At 55.2% G+C, this 14,642-nt stretch overlaps 5 protein-coding genes across 5 annotated transcripts; 1 reads left to right on the top strand and 4 right to left on the bottom strand.

The window, feature by feature from the left end:
* Positions 1-40: 40 nt before the first annotated feature.
* P153DRAFT_343897 (voltage-gated potassium channel) lies at positions 41-2,683 on the bottom strand (the record flags this gene model as incomplete). The annotated part of the gene is made up of 4 exons (XM_033666027.1): positions 2,235-2,683; positions 1,565-2,144; positions 229-1,444; positions 41-189 (listed from the first exon to the last, which is right to left on the bottom strand). Exons 1-4 carry the CDS (start codon positions 2,396-2,398, stop codon positions 41-43), a joined length of 2,109 nt encoding a protein of 702 aa, XP_033522037.1. The 5' UTR covers positions 2,399-2,683.
* A 43-nt stretch (positions 2,684-2,726) lies between these two features.
* P153DRAFT_368225 (electron transfer flavo protein-like protein subunit alpha) lies at positions 2,727-4,159 on the bottom strand. Its single transcript, XM_033668463.1, has 3 exons — positions 3,727-4,159; positions 3,506-3,674; positions 2,727-3,456 (listed from the first exon to the last, which is right to left on the bottom strand). Exons 1-3 carry the CDS (start codon positions 4,018-4,020, stop codon positions 2,879-2,881), a joined length of 1,041 nt encoding a protein of 346 aa, XP_033522036.1. The 5' UTR covers positions 4,021-4,159; the 3' UTR covers positions 2,727-2,878.
* Positions 4,160-4,609: 450 nt separating this feature from the next.
* P153DRAFT_294898 (SWIRM-domain-containing protein) lies at positions 4,610-6,741 on the top strand (the record flags this gene model as incomplete). Its single annotated transcript, XM_033663988.1, has 2 exons — positions 4,610-5,176; positions 5,227-6,741. The coding sequence occupies 2 exons, from the start codon at positions 4,610-4,612 to the stop codon at positions 6,739-6,741; spliced, it is 2,082 nt and encodes a 693-aa protein (XP_033522035.1).
* A 1,045-nt stretch (positions 6,742-7,786) lies between these two features.
* P153DRAFT_398242 (protein STU1) lies at positions 7,787-11,608 on the bottom strand (the record flags this gene model as incomplete). Its single annotated transcript, XM_033671626.1, has 4 exons — positions 11,102-11,608; positions 10,923-11,041; positions 9,970-10,869; positions 7,787-9,917 (listed from the first exon to the last, which is right to left on the bottom strand). The coding sequence occupies exons 1-4, from the start codon at positions 11,555-11,557 to the stop codon at positions 7,787-7,789; spliced, it is 3,606 nt and encodes a 1,201-aa protein (XP_033522034.1). The 5' UTR covers positions 11,558-11,608.
* Positions 11,609-12,034: 426 nt separating this feature from the next.
* On the bottom strand, positions 12,035-13,130 carry P153DRAFT_295066 (Thi4-domain-containing protein; the record flags this gene model as incomplete). The annotated part of the gene is made up of 3 exons (XM_033664002.1): positions 12,035-12,381; positions 12,438-12,893; positions 12,944-13,130. 3 exons carry the CDS (start codon positions 13,128-13,130, stop codon positions 12,035-12,037), a joined length of 990 nt encoding a protein of 329 aa, XP_033522033.1.
* Between the last annotated feature and the right edge of the window lie 1,512 nt (positions 13,131-14,642).

Raw genomic sequence — 14,642 nt, 5'->3', positions numbered from 1 at the left:
ACCATCCCACCATCCGATCCGATCCACACAGCAGAACCTCTCACCCCCCCACTCCCTCCTCCCTCCGCATCTGCAGTCGAATCAAACTCTCACACAGCCGTTCAAGCACCCACTCGCTCTCGCTCAGCCCAGACGTCATCGGGCTATCCGCTCCGATCCAATCCCACTCCACGAGGCCTTGTTCTTCTGCTCCTCCCCCTCCTCCTTCCCCTCCTGTCCCCCCTCCACCTCTGCCTCCGCCTCCGTCTTCACCTCCGTCTTCACCTCCGTCTCCGCCTCTGTCTCTGCCTCCGCCTCCTCCCCGTCTTTCGTCGGGGTCAATCTGGGGCGTCGTAAACCGAATCAACCGCGTAAACTCGACCCACTCCTCATACGCATACCGTTTCGGGCGCGGGAGGCGCAAGTCGAGGGAAACGGATTTAATTGTGTGGGCGAGGTGGCGGGAGAGGGAGGCGTGTGTATGTGTGTGGGGGGTTGTTTCCACATCCACTTCCTCTGCTTCTGCGGGGGCTTCAACGTCGTTAAAACCCCCAGCGCGACCCAACTCCACCCCCGCCTCCCCCTCCCCAGCCTCAAACCCCCTCTCCACGCGCCTCCTCCCCGCCCTCTCCCGCAGCCTCCCCAGCAGCGCGGGATGCGCATCCAAAAACCCCCTCCACACGCCCTCCCTGGGCAGCACCGTAAAATCCGCCACGCCATCCACCCGCGCCTTAAACACCGCAACCACCGTATCCCCCAAATCCGAGACCAAAATCGTCATACTCGGCACAGCAATGAGGCTCCACACGACGAAGAAGCAGCGGCCGGCGTTGGACTGGGGGGACAAGTCGCCGTAGCCGATGGTTAGTAGGCTGATGTAGCAGAAATATAGGGCTTGGAAGTACGTCATGTTTTGTGTGTGTTTTTCCGTCTGCCAGAAGACGAGCGCGCCGATGCACCATAGGAGGAGGAAGAGGGATAGTGACCAGAGGAGGGAGAGCCATTTTTTGTATTTTTTGGTGGAGAGTTGGATGGCGCGCATGGCTTCGAAACGCGCTTTTTCTTCGGTGAGGAGCTGCATTCTGGCTTGGTGGTTGGGCTTCTTCGGCATGCGGGGGATTGCTGTGCGGAAGGGGCGTAGCGAGGACGGCGCGCTGATACGCGGTTGACCAACGGGTGCGCGGCGCTGGATCAGGTGGTGGGCTTTGTGCTCGCGGTGGCGCAGGTCGGATGGGGGTGGTGGGGTGGTGCGTTGGAGTGCTCTCATGCGCTCGCGGTTGACGCGCTTCTGGACGATTTTCTCCTCGCCGATGTCGCGCATGAAGCGGTATAGGGCTGAGACGACGAGGGCGAGCGTCAGGATGCCGCCGACGGAGTAGGGGAAGACGATTCCGCGGCCTATGTTTGTGGTGGGCGCGAGGTCGCCGAAGCCGACGGTTAGAATGGTTACGTCGCAGAAGTAGAGCTATGGGGTGTTAGCCTCGATCATGCACTGTATGGGTTTTGGTCTGGTCGGGTCGGGTAATGTCTGTACATATGCGTGACAAGAACAGACATTACCATACCACACACGACATGCACTCACCGCATCAGCAAAACTCCACCTTACCCCATCCCTCTTCTCAATCCTCGTATACACAGCAGCCCCACCCCCCAACCAGATAAAGAACCCCATCGTCTGCAGGATAAGCGTCCTCTGGCTATCACTCAACGCAAACGTATCAGGATACCTCCCCAGATAATACCCCAGCATATTCCCCATCAGCAGCAACGCACAGACGGTATAAAACGTCGCCGACGCCACCGCATACCAAAAGCCCTGCGTGTACGTCTCGTACGGGCGGTGCGGCGGGGCGAAGACCTCCATGCAAGCTGTACTCGCGATGAGCAGGCCGGATGAGCAGAACCAGAAGAGGATGGTGGCTGGGAGGGCGATGAGGTAGCGGATTCGTTGCGTGAAGTTTAGCAGCAGGAAGATGTTGCCGAGGAAGCCGCAGATGAGGGAGGCGGCGTTGAGCCAGTAGCACCAGTGCGGGTCGGCGTAGGGGATGCCGTTGAAGTCGGGGACGAAGACGTTGTTTAGGTAGTTGGTTTGGCGCCAGCTGGTTACGAGGGCCGCGATGGAGGTTACGTTTGCTAGCGGGCCGAGGGTTGCTGCAAGCAAGCTGTAGGATGTGAAATTAGTCTTGTTTGTTAAGTTTCGTTGCATCTCATTCTAGTCATGTGCAGAGCAATGGTGGATGTAAAGAGCTTACGGGATCCCGGTACTGGCAAACCACCAGTCTATCTCCTCATCCTCGCCTCTTCTGCGACGTCTCCAGCCATGCCGTTGTTTTTTCTTCTTCTCCCTTTCTCTTTTAGGCTCTGTGTCTTTCAGACCAAATGGCTCCTCCATTATTGTGTCTTGCTGCAGCTCCATCCTGGGTAATGGGGATGTGGGAATATATGTACAGCAGTACCCCAGACAGAGCACAAATTCTTCTACGCAGCCAGAGAGCTAGCTCCCAGTACACCAGACTTCCGATTGCGATGCGCAAACAGTGTCATCCGCGGAGATATCTTCACATGAGGTCGTTGATGCTAGGAATCGGCACCGCTAGATAAAGGATATAGAGTATGAGAAGGGAGGCAGAAAAGATCGAACATCACGGGCATCAAGTTGTGTTGTATAGATAAAGCGTGGCGAGTGGGGGAGATGACATCGGGAGGCGCAGTGGATTGCGACGTGAACGTGGGGAATGCTTGTTAGCGGTTAAGCTTTCTGCATGCCGATTATCACCCGATACGACCTAGCTCCAGAGCGAACGCAAGTTCGCGTTGCTGGTCACGTTCTGTCAGACGTCTGATTTCCAAGACGATGTTCAGTCGATGGTATTACAAAACACAAATATCTCGCCATTTACTGCGCCTTGAGCTTCTCTGTCAGCTCGGGTACCTTATCAAACAAATCACCAACCAGACCAACATCTGCGACCTGGAAGATGGGCGCATCGGGGTCCTTGTTGATGGCGGCGATGACCTTGCTGTCCTTCATTCCAGCCAGATGCTGAATTGCGCCAGAAATACCAGCACATAGGTACAATTGCGGCGCAACGTTTTTCCCTGTCTGTCCAACCTGCAGACTGTTGTCGGCAAACCCACTGTCGACAGCCGCTCGCGATGCGCCAATGGCTGCACCGAGGGCGTCCGCGAGAGGCGTCATGACCTTGTCGAATTCCTCCTTGGATTTCAGGCCGCGCCCGCCAGATACAACTTTCTCCGCTGAGCCGAGGTCGGGACGGTCGGACTTGGCGAGGTCTTCGGAGACCCATTCAGACTTGGCTTCTGCTTTGGGATCAACGCCCTCTTCAATGGTAGCTGATCCACCGTCAGTCTCGGGTGCGGGGAATGCGGTGCCGCGGACGGAGATGAATTTTGTGCTGTCGCTGGATTGGACGGTGAGGATTGCGTTGCCGGCGTAGATTGGACGGACGAATGCTGGACAGCTGTTAGTCGTGAGGAAGTGAAGGGTGTAGTTTCCACGCACTGTCTTCACTCTCAATGCCAGTGATGTCAGAGATCATCTGAGAGTCGAGAAGTGCTGCGACGCGGGGCAACAGGTTCTTCGTAAAGGCTGACTGCCCTGCGAGAATATGTGTGTAGCCGCCTTTCTTGATGTTCTCCACCAGCAGTGGCGCAAAGTTCTCGGGGAGACCCTACAACGCCAATCAGTCGTCGGCCATGCAATCACGTTTTTGACTAGCTGACCTTATCGTAGGCGGCGTTGTCGACGTATACGATCTTCTCAATGCCCTTGACCTTTGCAACCTCGTCGGCGACCGACTTGACCCCACTTCCGGCAACAAAGGCTGTTATGGAGCCGCCCAGCTTGGTCCCTGCTGTGATGGCGCATAGTGATGTTGGCTGTAGCTTTCCGTCTTTCTGTTCGAGGAGGGCGAGGGTAGAGAGGAGTCGTGTAAGGGAGGAATATTGTGGTGACGCGGTGGCCCGGAGCTGTGACCGCGCTGTGTGGAGGACCGACTTGCGCGCGACGGAGAACATGGTGGGCGAGATTATGCGATTTCCAGGTGACGTTATATCCGAGTTGCAGTCGGTATTGGGATGAAGGATTTTGCAACTTTTAGATTGTAGTGACACGCCCACGACGGACAATAAAGCAGTGCCAATCTTCAAGCGGCGGAGACCATTGCCTCGGTTTGGCGCGGTTCGACTCGATATCCACGCTAGCCAGAGTTGGCAGCCATCACGTGCAGATCGCGGCTTAGTCAGGATGCGTTCAGTACCTTTTGCTGGGCGCTGGAGAGCAGCGCGACGTCGAGACGCGACCACCGCCCTCGCATCTCCAAACAGCCCCACGCTCATTCCCTGCCACCACCACTTTCCTCCTGCCGAGCGCATTCCCTTAACCTGCGCATACACTGTTCGCCCCCTGTCTGTCCTGCACCTTCCTTGTTGTCGCAAAGGGGAAGCCATGTCCGACGACGCGACAGCAGGCGCGTCTGCCCAGGACCTTTCTCTCCCGCAATTCAATGCGCTAGACCAAGGTATGTTTTGATGCGCTTTATTCTGGAACTGCTTGCGAACATGTCGATGGCGTGAATGCATGGAATCCAGGACAACCAATGAAGGTATGCTCACCTCGCACCCAGACACCAGCATGCTCGAAGACACAGAGGCCAAGGACTCCTCGCGCGAGGCGTCAGAAGCTCCGCCCGCCCCGCTATCCGACAACCCACTCGATGCGCCCGACGGCCCACGCCCAGACGCAGAGGATGCAGACGGCCAGGAAGACGAGGAGATGGGCGGTCTCGACGACACCAAGAAAGAGAAAGATGCTGATGGCGCTGACGTCGCGGACCCAGAGGCACAAGCAAAAGCCGATCTGCAAGCTGCTGCCCGCTCACATTTTGTCACACAGACGTACGCGACCATCATCCCCAGCTACGCGACGTGGTTCGACATGCGCTACATCGACTACCGCGAGCGCAAGGCCCTGCCCGAGTTCTTCAACGGCCGCAACCGCAGCAAGACGCCTGCCGTCTACCGCGACTACCGCGACTTCATGATCAACACGTACCGCCTGAACCCCTCCGAGTATCTCACCGTCACAGCCTGCCGCAGGAACTTGGCCGGAGACGTGTGCGCCATCATGCGCGTGCACGCCTTCCTCGAGCAGTGGGGTCTGATCAACTACCAGGTACATGGCTCGATCCACCTCATGCAACATGTTGCTAACCAAACACCAAGGTCGACCCTCAAGAGCGCCCGTCCAACATCGGCCCTCCCTTCACCGGCCACTTCAGAGTCACCGTAGACACCCCCCGCGGACTGCAGCCCTTCCAGCCTGGCCCAGGCTCAAAAGTCACAGATGGAAAGCAGCACGCAGCCACAGACCGCGCTGCAAGCCAGCAGCCCACCGCCAAGACAGAGACCAAGTCCCTCGCCGGACGAAACATCTACGAGGCAAACGGCAAGGAAGCGTCTACCGAGCCAAAGGACCGCACCATCAACGGCGAAGGCGGCTCAGCAGACGTCAAGGAGCTCGAGGCTGCTGCGAAAGAACCACTCAAAGTGATCAACTGCTTCAGCTGTGGCGTCGAGTGCACTCGCGTACACTTCCATGAGACGAAACCATCCGAGCAACCTGGACAACTAAAGAGTGCAGGCGGTCTGAAGCGCGATCTCTGCCCTAGGTGTTTCGTAGAAGGCAACTTCCCCTCCGGAACCTCATCAGCAGATTTCGCAAAGATCTCGAATCCAGAATACTCGGCAGTACCCGAAACTGAAGAGAAGTGGACTGAGGAGGAGACTCTTCTGCTGCTCGAGGGGTTGGAGGAATTTGACGACGACTGGAACCGCGTCGCTGATCACGTCCAAACAAAGACTCGCGAGCAGTGTGTGATGAAGTTCCTGCAACTCGAAATCGAGGACAAGTATATCGAAGCGGATCTGCCACAGAGCGACTCTGCCGCACCGTCGACAAAATTCCTCCGCGATCTAGAGTACCTCAGCGAAGGCCGCGTCCCCATCCACCACGCCGACAACCCCATCCTAAGCGTAGTGAGCTTCCTCGCCGGTCTCGCCCCCGCAAACGTCACCGAAGCCGCCGTAGCCTCAGGCCGCAGCGTCAACGAAATGAAGCGCATCCTACAAGACAAGATCAACAAAGCGCCCACGGCCCCGTCCGAAAAAGGCAAAGAAAAGGAAACCTCAACCGTCAAGCCCGAAGGCGCCGATGCCATGGACGTCGACACCACCCAAGACACAACCGTAGCCACCACCTCCTCCTCAGACAGCAACCCTCTCGTCACCCTCCCCTTCGCCCTCTCAGCAGCCCGCTCCTCCGCCCTCGCCTCCCACGAAGAACGCCACATCACGCGCCTCGTCTCCGGCTCAGTCAACCTACAACTCCAAAAACTCCAGCTCAAACTCGCTCACTTCAATGACTTTGAGAAACTTCTCGCCGCTGAACGTCGCGATCTGCAGCGCAGGCGCCAGCAGCTGTTCATGGACCGTCTGAACTTCCAGCGCCGGGTTCGCGCGCTCGAAGATGCGACGAAGAAGATCTCGGGCAATTTGGGTGGCCAGGGTCTGCCGGGCGCGATTAGCAATGAGGATGCTGTCCAGGCGCTGGTTGAGGCTATGCGGGTTTTTGGCGTGGGGAAGGGAGAGGATAGCGTGGGGGTTAAGCGCGGGAGTGTGGATGCGGGGGTTGAGCCTGTTGGTGAGGGGGGGGAGGGGTTTGGGAGGTTGGAGATTTAAATGGGGATTGTTTGAGTGTGTGAGGTTGGGAGTTGCTGGCTAGGGTGGTAAGGTTGATGTATTTGTCTTTTCCTTTTTGTGCCGGCGTACATATCATGTCGTGGATTGGTTGTTGGTCAGGTGCGTGTATGATGAGTAGACAGACAGACAGGCAGATGGTATGAATATGTTTTTCTCCTTTCTACGGAAATCAGCAGAGTTAGTGCGTACTTCCACTTTCGTATCAAGTGCTGCGGAAGGATTGACTGATTGACTGGTTGACTGACTAACTAAGCAAGCAAGCAAGCTTCCTGTTTTTTTTTTTCATTCCTTTCTTGCACAAACTGTCCGTTTTATTCCTTTCGTTCTGTAGTATGGAATGTCTGTCTGTCTGTATGGCTGTCTGGCGGTTTACCACTTGTCTACCTACTTACTTCCCCTGTGTGTTGTTGCATGTGCCAGACTGAATATAACGTCAATCTCTTCTAGGGGCTAGGTTGGTTCAATGCACAAACTTGCTGGTACACATAGTCTTGTTATTGTAGGTATTATATCCTCACGCGCGTGTGTGTATATGTGTGGTGTGGAATAGGATTGAAAGATCCACAGTAGCCATCACGACACGACACCACACCAAACACAAAACCATAAAAGCATAAAAAGGTAAATAGAGCATTAAACAACGACTAACAAATTCCCAAACCCAATCCCGCAAATTTTTAGAAAGAAGAAGTAAGAAGAAAAGAAAGAAAGAAAGAAGTACAAAAGCTAGATAAATGGATGGATAGACAGGCACCACACTGCACCCCACTACACCAGCCAAGTTGGGTATGACCCGATTCCACTTCTTCCGATAAGAAAACGCCTGTCCACACACCAAGAAAAGGGTGGTGTGAAACCTGGAACCTGAACCTGGACTAGAAACCGAGACGGAAACCGAAACGCCAAAGAGAAGATGACAAGACAAGAAATCCCAATTCCCAATCCCAAAACCCCCACACCCACAACTTCATCCACAAAGCCGCAAACCCCTCTCAAGCCCAAAACCCCACCCCCTCTCAACCCCTCAAGCAACCCCCCTCTTCGCCAAATAATACGTAAGAAGATTTAAATGCTGTTCCCTCGCGCCCGCCACCGCTCTCCAAAACCCACCACCACCCTCAGCCCCACCCTTCTCGCCCAACCCCTTAGAAATCCGCTCATGCAGCGCGATGCAGAACTCGACATCCGCCTTCCTCACATCCGCATCAGCGTCGTCCATGCAGCGAACAGCCAGCCTACCCAGGCGCGCCGTCTGCTCAGCAGGGAGGGGCAGATTTTTCTGACGCGTGACGTTAACGAGAGCAGCGAGGGAGGCGAGGGCCATTGTCGTTGTGCGGGTCGCACTCGGCGTGGGTATAAGCGTGACGGAAGATTTCGAGTTCAGGGATGAGGAGGACATCGGTGGGGAAGTGGGCGTGTGTTCTACAAGAGCGAGGACAGCGTCGAGGCAGTCTAGCGTGTGTCCGTATTTCACGATCTCCGCGGCCGTGGTCTCGAGGTCGATGGCGATGTGCGATGTATTCTCGTACTGGGCTTTTGTGTGCAGCAGCGAGGTGAGGACTTGTGAGGAGTATTTTGCTGTTTCCCTGCGGTACATGGAGAGGAGGGCGCGGATTGTGGCTAGGGCTTGGACTTTTAGGTTGACTGCTTTCAGGGGCGAGGTTTGTAGGTTTTCGACGGGCGCTTCGAGGTACGCGAGCGAGGAGGTGAGGAGGCGGGTGAAGTTTTCGTCGTTGGGGATCCAGATGTCTGGGTGCGATTTTACTACGTCTTGCATGCGGCGGAACATGTGGGCTTCTACTGTGCGGGCTTCGATCTTCTTGATGCCGCTTACGAGCAGCTGTTTGTTCTTGAGTGCTTCGGCGTTGTTGGTGTCGGTGTTCTCGGCACGCGTCACGTTGCCTGTGCTTGTGGTTTTGTGGTGGCCTCGAGGACGTTCTTCACCTGCATCGTCCATCATGACATGATCTGCTAGGTCCGAACTGCGCCGTCGCTCGTTGCTCTTTTCGTTGATGGGGAGCTCCTCCAGCACCGGCTTGTTAGCTTGGTGTCCAGCAGATGCTGGCTCGTCGCCCACAAAAGGATCTTCATAAACCTGAACTTCTTCCTGGGCGTCGGTACCCCGCGTACTCGGTCGATCTGGCGACCTGATTCGCGGACTCTGAGTTCCTCGAAGAATGATGGGGTTGAGATCGCCGATAGATTTGGGCCGTTTGAGCAGTGACGTCCGTGGGCTTGGTATTGGTATGCGTCCAGAAAACGTCTTGGGTGGGGTATGGTGCATCGGCTGGGCTGGGGGGCGTGCCAGATTTGGAATGACCATTGTAAAGTTATCCTCATCTCCAGTGTCGATTACATCATTATCACCAACGGCACCCTTCTCCATCCCATTCCTATGCTTGAAAGGGATGGTACCCGCATCATGGTGGCTTTGTGATCGAGAAAATCGTTTCCTCTCTGCCATGTCTGAATCTTTCGCAGGGCTCGTAGCTGGGCTATCCCGTTGGGAGCTCATACTAGGAGTCTTGCGGTGGGTTGCAATACGGGATTTACTCCGGACAGGGCTGACATTTGGACTATTTTGAGTTTGGGACCGCGGTCGAGCGATGCTCTTCGGCACAGCAGGTTTCTTTGTTGCGACTACAGCTGGCGTCTTCTCTGGTGTCATCGACGGAACATCCTTACCGGCACGTCGAGCCGCATATGGATCGGCCGTCGCCGGTCTGACAAGCTCGGGTCGGCGCATGGGTCGACGTACAGTTCCGCTCATCAGCGAACCAGTACCCGTGGAGCTTTTCAGTGCTGACTTGGTCGACTCTCCTGACATGGCGGAAGGCGGCCGTGCAGTGCCTGCAGATGCTATGGATGTCGTCGAAGTAGTCCTCGCACCTAAAGACTTGGCTAGTACCGACTTTGGAGGTGAGTAAGTCGCAGCAGCAGACATGGGCCGTTCAGGAACACCCTTGCTGCTAGCTGCCAACTTGGCCCTCCGTTGTTCTGCAATCTTCTCTTTCAGCGCGGTTCGTGCAGCTCCAGCGCCGACGGATTTCGAGAATGTGGCCGCGCTGCTCTGGGACGAGGCAAGTGAAGTATCTGGGTTGTTGGGATCCTTCTCCAGGGCAGTCTTTTCTCGCTTCTCAAACGTTTCGAACATGCTAGTAATTAAGTCAGCATCCAATTTCTGTGTATATGCCGTTGGCAACTTACATTTCAGCTCTTTGTGGCCATACCAGCGCAAACGTCCAGTACGTGCTTCGATATGCCTCACGCACTTTCGGGTTAGCATCAGTGACGCCTTTCTTGATGATCTTGTCGAGTGTTTCCAGCCCCCCCGAGTGGTCGATTTGGCCCTTGTGCTTTCGAATCAACGTCTTGATCCAGGTAGCAGAATGTGACCGTGGCTGCACGTTCTTGTCCTGCGCGGCGAAGGCGACATGCTGTAGCAGGCGGCTGTTGTAAGAAGCGTTTGAGATGATGGCGTCCACTGTGATATTTCCGTTCTGGGCTGCGATGTTCTTGGTGGCCGCGCACATCTTGACGAAAGACTGGAGCAGGATCTCCACCCAGGGGTCGATGGCGGGACCGAGTGTCTTTGCGAGCTCCTGGACCAACTGGCATCCGTTCGTGGACATTGTGGTTCGTAGGGTGTTGGCCACTTTCAAGATTCCGTCCAGCAGCCCCTTGATGCCGGCGATGAACGCGCTGTGGAACTCGGTCGGCGCGTTGCCCTTCAATATGCGCCGCAGCTTCGTGGCGTTCTTGTCTCGGGCGAGCCAGTTCCCCTCGCTCTCTCTCCCCTCGAATGCAGGCCCCATGTCCCGGAACATGTCCTCCATCTCGCGCTGCGTGTATAGGTGTATAGGGTCCATGGATACGGTCTCGACTGGCGGGGGCAGCTCAGCCTCTGTAAAGCTAGGCTCCGTGTGTCGCGGCACTGCCTTCTTGGTAGTAATAGGGCGCTCTGGCGGCGGTGGTGGTGCTAGTTCGGCGTCTTTGGACATGGCGTCGTCGTCGAGGTGGGAAGTGATGTAGGCTGCGATGGTCTTGCGCACGTTGTGGGTGGCGAGCTGCTTCTTGAGGTTTGCCTTTGCGTGTTCGGGCGCGCTCCTGTCTCGTGTTAGCCTGGAACACATCTGCGTCTGTTTCGCGTGATGGCGTACCGGAACAGTTCCACCACGGCCTTTTTGGCCGTCTCGCGCACTACTGCGTCGGCGTCTTCGAGGTTCGCCACGAGGAACGGCACGTATGTCTTGAAGGGAACGCTCTCATGCTTGTTCATCTGCCGTCACACGCGCATTAGCTTCAGATGACTCTCCATGAACGACGCGCTTCAACGCACCTTGACAATCCACGTCATCGACGTCTCCTTGGCGCGCGCATTGCTCCCGGCGATGGCGTTGTGGATGACCTCGTCGACCTCCGCATGGCTCAGATAGTGCAGCTCGGCGAGTATCTGCGACGCGGCGCTGCGATGGCCCTCGCGCGCATCGCCCAGGCGGTCGCTAAGGATGGCGCATAGCGTCGAGGCCTGTGAGGTGATAATCTGCGTCTCCTTTTGCAGCTGCAGGCGCTTGATGAAGTGGCTGAGCGTCGAGAAGCCCGTCGTAACCAGCGCAGCCGAAGTCGCAGCAGTAATGGCGATGCGGATGCACTCGAAAATATCCGCCTGGCAGCTCTCGGGGACGCGATTGTGCTTGATGCCGGACTTGAGGTTGTTGAACAGCTGCAGGCGCTGGTCGACGTTGGTCGAAGGCTTCTTTAGCGCCGCGAGAAGCGTCGCCGTTTGCTCCTCCATGATGAGCGAGCGGACAAAAAACTGTTGTTAGTAAAGTGGACGCGGGGTACGTGGACGACGTATCGCGTTGATGTTGTTTGATCCATATGTTGTTGACCCGCTTTTCCTAGGCTAACGTTGTACCGGTAATCATGGCAACCGTGCTGATGCCCCTCTCTCAAGCCTCCTTGCGTCGTTCGCCAGAACAGGGGCGAGGATCAACAAACGCCTGTTGACTTTTGGTCTTTCATAGAACGCGCAGGGACCATACAAGGTTACTTTTAGATCGTGCTCGGCATCATAAGACATGGATCATAGCTGTATTTGTTGCAGAATGCAATCAACATTCCACCTGCGATGGAATGTTCCAAGACACACGTGCAAGGCGTCTACAACAACCCCTCACACCACTGTCCAATTGCAACCACAAGACCAAACAATAAACGAGTGACTGTATTTACTCCGACAACATGAAGCCCGTCATCAAGCCAGCCAACCCTAATCATCGTTCTGCGCCTTCCTCTCATCCCAAACACCAACCGCCTCCTCCGCCGCCTTGACACCACTCAACACCATAGCCCCAAACGTAGGACCCATACGGTTCGCACCATCAACCTCGCTCAACTCCATGCCGCCGACAATCAGGCCCGGCACAATCTCACGCGTGCGCTTGACAATTGCGTCTTCGGCAGTGCGCATATCGAGACCGCGCATGCCGCCGAGCTTCTCAATCTGCTGCATGGACACGAGGCGCTTGACGCTGAAGGCGCCAAAGGGGCCGTCGTGGCCAGTCGTAGAGATGACGAGAGGCGCGTTGATGGTGTTGGGGTCCATGCAGGATTGGTCTGGGAGGGGGTTAGTTAGATGGGTAGGACGGAGAAGAAGGTAGGGGGAGGCGTACCATCGTGATGCATAGCAACGAGCGTCCAGTTAGTCACCACACCCGCAATGCGGACCGCGTTGGGATCAGTAGCTGTGGGAGCAGGACGAGTGATGAGGTCCTCAACTGTAGTAGCGTTGAACAGCTTGACGTTGGGGAACTGCAACACCTTGCTCAGAAGCGTGGACGTGAACAGCGCGGCGTGCTTGACGACCACAAAGTCACCCTCCTCCTCGTAGGGCACGCCGATCTCGTTCAAGAACAGCTGCGCGGGCTTGCGCATCACCATGGCGCTGAACAGCTGGCCGCCGAGCCAAGCACCTCCACCGGGGGCGACGCCCGCTTCGATGATAGCGATCTTGAGGTCGGGGCGCTTGGAGGCAAGGACATACGCGGTAGACAGACCGCAAGATCCGGCGCCGACAATGACAATGTCGGATTCGGCGTAGTTGTTCAGGTCATCGAAGTAGCGGCGGGCTGGACAATGTGAGTACGCGAGTGAGGGTGGTAGACCAAAGTTAACATACTCATAGCCCTCGAGACCTGGGATTCGCGGATGGGAGCGAATGTAAACGCCTCCCAGTTGTTCTCCATCTCAGCGAGAGTCTTGGCCTGGCCCTTGGACGCCGGCTTGACAGCGAGGTCCTTCTTGAGGCTCAATCCATTGCCATTGCTAGCAACAGGGAGTTCAAAAGTAGCAGCAGGAGGAGACATGTTGGCAATGTTTCACAAAGGATCGGGATCTGTGAACTGTTAAGGCTGCTCAATGTGGGAAGGGGGAGAAGCAAGCATGAGTCCTTTCGCTGGTATTATCCAGATCAAGTTATGAAACCGTATAATCTCAGAACGAACCCAGCAATCCTCCCCTCGCACGCACTACTTCTTGAGGACAAGACGTGGTGTTGCGAGAAGAGGGCTGCTGGGAACGAACACCGGTCCATGCAGTATACTTAGTATTGAAAGTACCTTGATGGCTTAAGGATAACGCCCGCGTGCAGAACATGTCTTGCATCGAGGGTGCCATACTTGAAGAGTTGTAGTATCTGTGTAACAGTCAGTACATCTTCTCATGGCGATATCAGAGCAGAGTGTCCAGTACGGATAGGAAGATTTGATAGTCGGAATGAAACAAATCGAGATGGAGGGAGAAAGGAGGAGAGACAGATGAGCTCAAGATGGATGTGTCTTAAATACCTCACTACCTGCCCCGCTCCTACATATGAAGTCATGTCCATCTATATCCACGTTCATCCGTTGAAGTGGGGTAGCTGTACCGCTGCCCTGCATATGAGGCAATCCGTTTTCCATACGCCCCACAAACCCGGCCTCCGACGAGCCATGATTCGAGGAATTAGAGGCAATACCATCATAAAATGCTCATTCGGTATGCTTTGAACCTAGCATGTCCCTGCAACCAAAGCAGTATAAGTCAAGTGTGTAATGAGGGGTAAGAAAATCTGCTTGAACGATTGAAATGAAGACAAGAAAAAGAGGCACAGTGGTGGTGTGATGTTGACTCTGCTGAGAAACAGCCTGGTAGTGAGTCACGGAGCATTTCCTGCTGCAGAAAAGAGATAGACATCGAAACCAGCATGCCTGAAATTCCAATACTCTGATTCGACGAGATGAAAGGAAACGGGATGGGGTGTTCAGGCTGAGAAGCGATGCAACAACAAATTAGTGCTACTGTCCTACACTTGACAACAATCGTGATGACCATTTTGCCGGACTGTGTATAATTGTTTGGAAGCGTAGACCACAAACACGAGATGTGGCAAACGTGTTCTGTTGCAACGTGACATAGCTGAACACTGCAGAATCTCAGACGTATTACCATTGCAAAGCTGCGTGCAAGCAAGCCATCTTGTGAGTGGTGTTGATATACCGGAAACACGTTGGAATGTCTAGATTATCGGTTGTGTCGACGATATCATACTTGTACACCCGAAGCAAACCATTCAAGGGTGGCGTTTGCTCAGTGATATAATGTAAAATTCAAGTGGGCCAAACTGTCATGCAAACATGCAAGGGCTTTCTCGATTGTCAGGATAGTTCGACATGTTAATCAAACATGATGACTGGCAACGATACGACCGAGTCTGGGACCGAGATGATGTGTTAGCTTCCCAAGAGATTGGTGTCATCCAGAGTGCTCACACTGAGCAGGGAAGTGGGTGATGATGATCATGTTCGAATGGCAGTAAGAGGCCTCACAGAAGACAATAC

This window comes from Dothidotthia symphoricarpi (assembly GCF_010015815.1).
Source record: "Dothidotthia symphoricarpi CBS 119687 unplaced genomic scaffold P153scaffold_14, whole genome shotgun sequence".
NCBI classification, from domain to species: Eukaryota; Fungi; Ascomycota; class Dothideomycetes; order Pleosporales; family Dothidotthiaceae; genus Dothidotthia; species Dothidotthia symphoricarpi.
The sequence above is the reverse complement of the archived record's forward strand: the minus strand, read 5'-3'. Positions and strand labels throughout refer to the sequence as shown.

Bases quoted from the DNA above. Each gene is read 5' to 3' on its own strand.
- P153DRAFT_368225 (XM_033668463.1), bottom strand. From the start codon at position 4,020: ATGTTCTCCGTCGCGCGCAAGTCGGTCCTCCACACAGCGCGGTCACAG. The intron at 3,675-3,726 runs GTCAGCTAGTCA...TTGGCGTTGTAG, and splicing joins ACAACGCCGCCTACGATAAG to GGTCTCCCCGAGAACTTTGC. The intron at 3,457-3,505 runs GTGCGTGGAAAC...ACAGCTGTCCAG, and splicing joins TGGCATTGAGAGTGAAGACA to CATTCGTCCGTCCAATCTAC.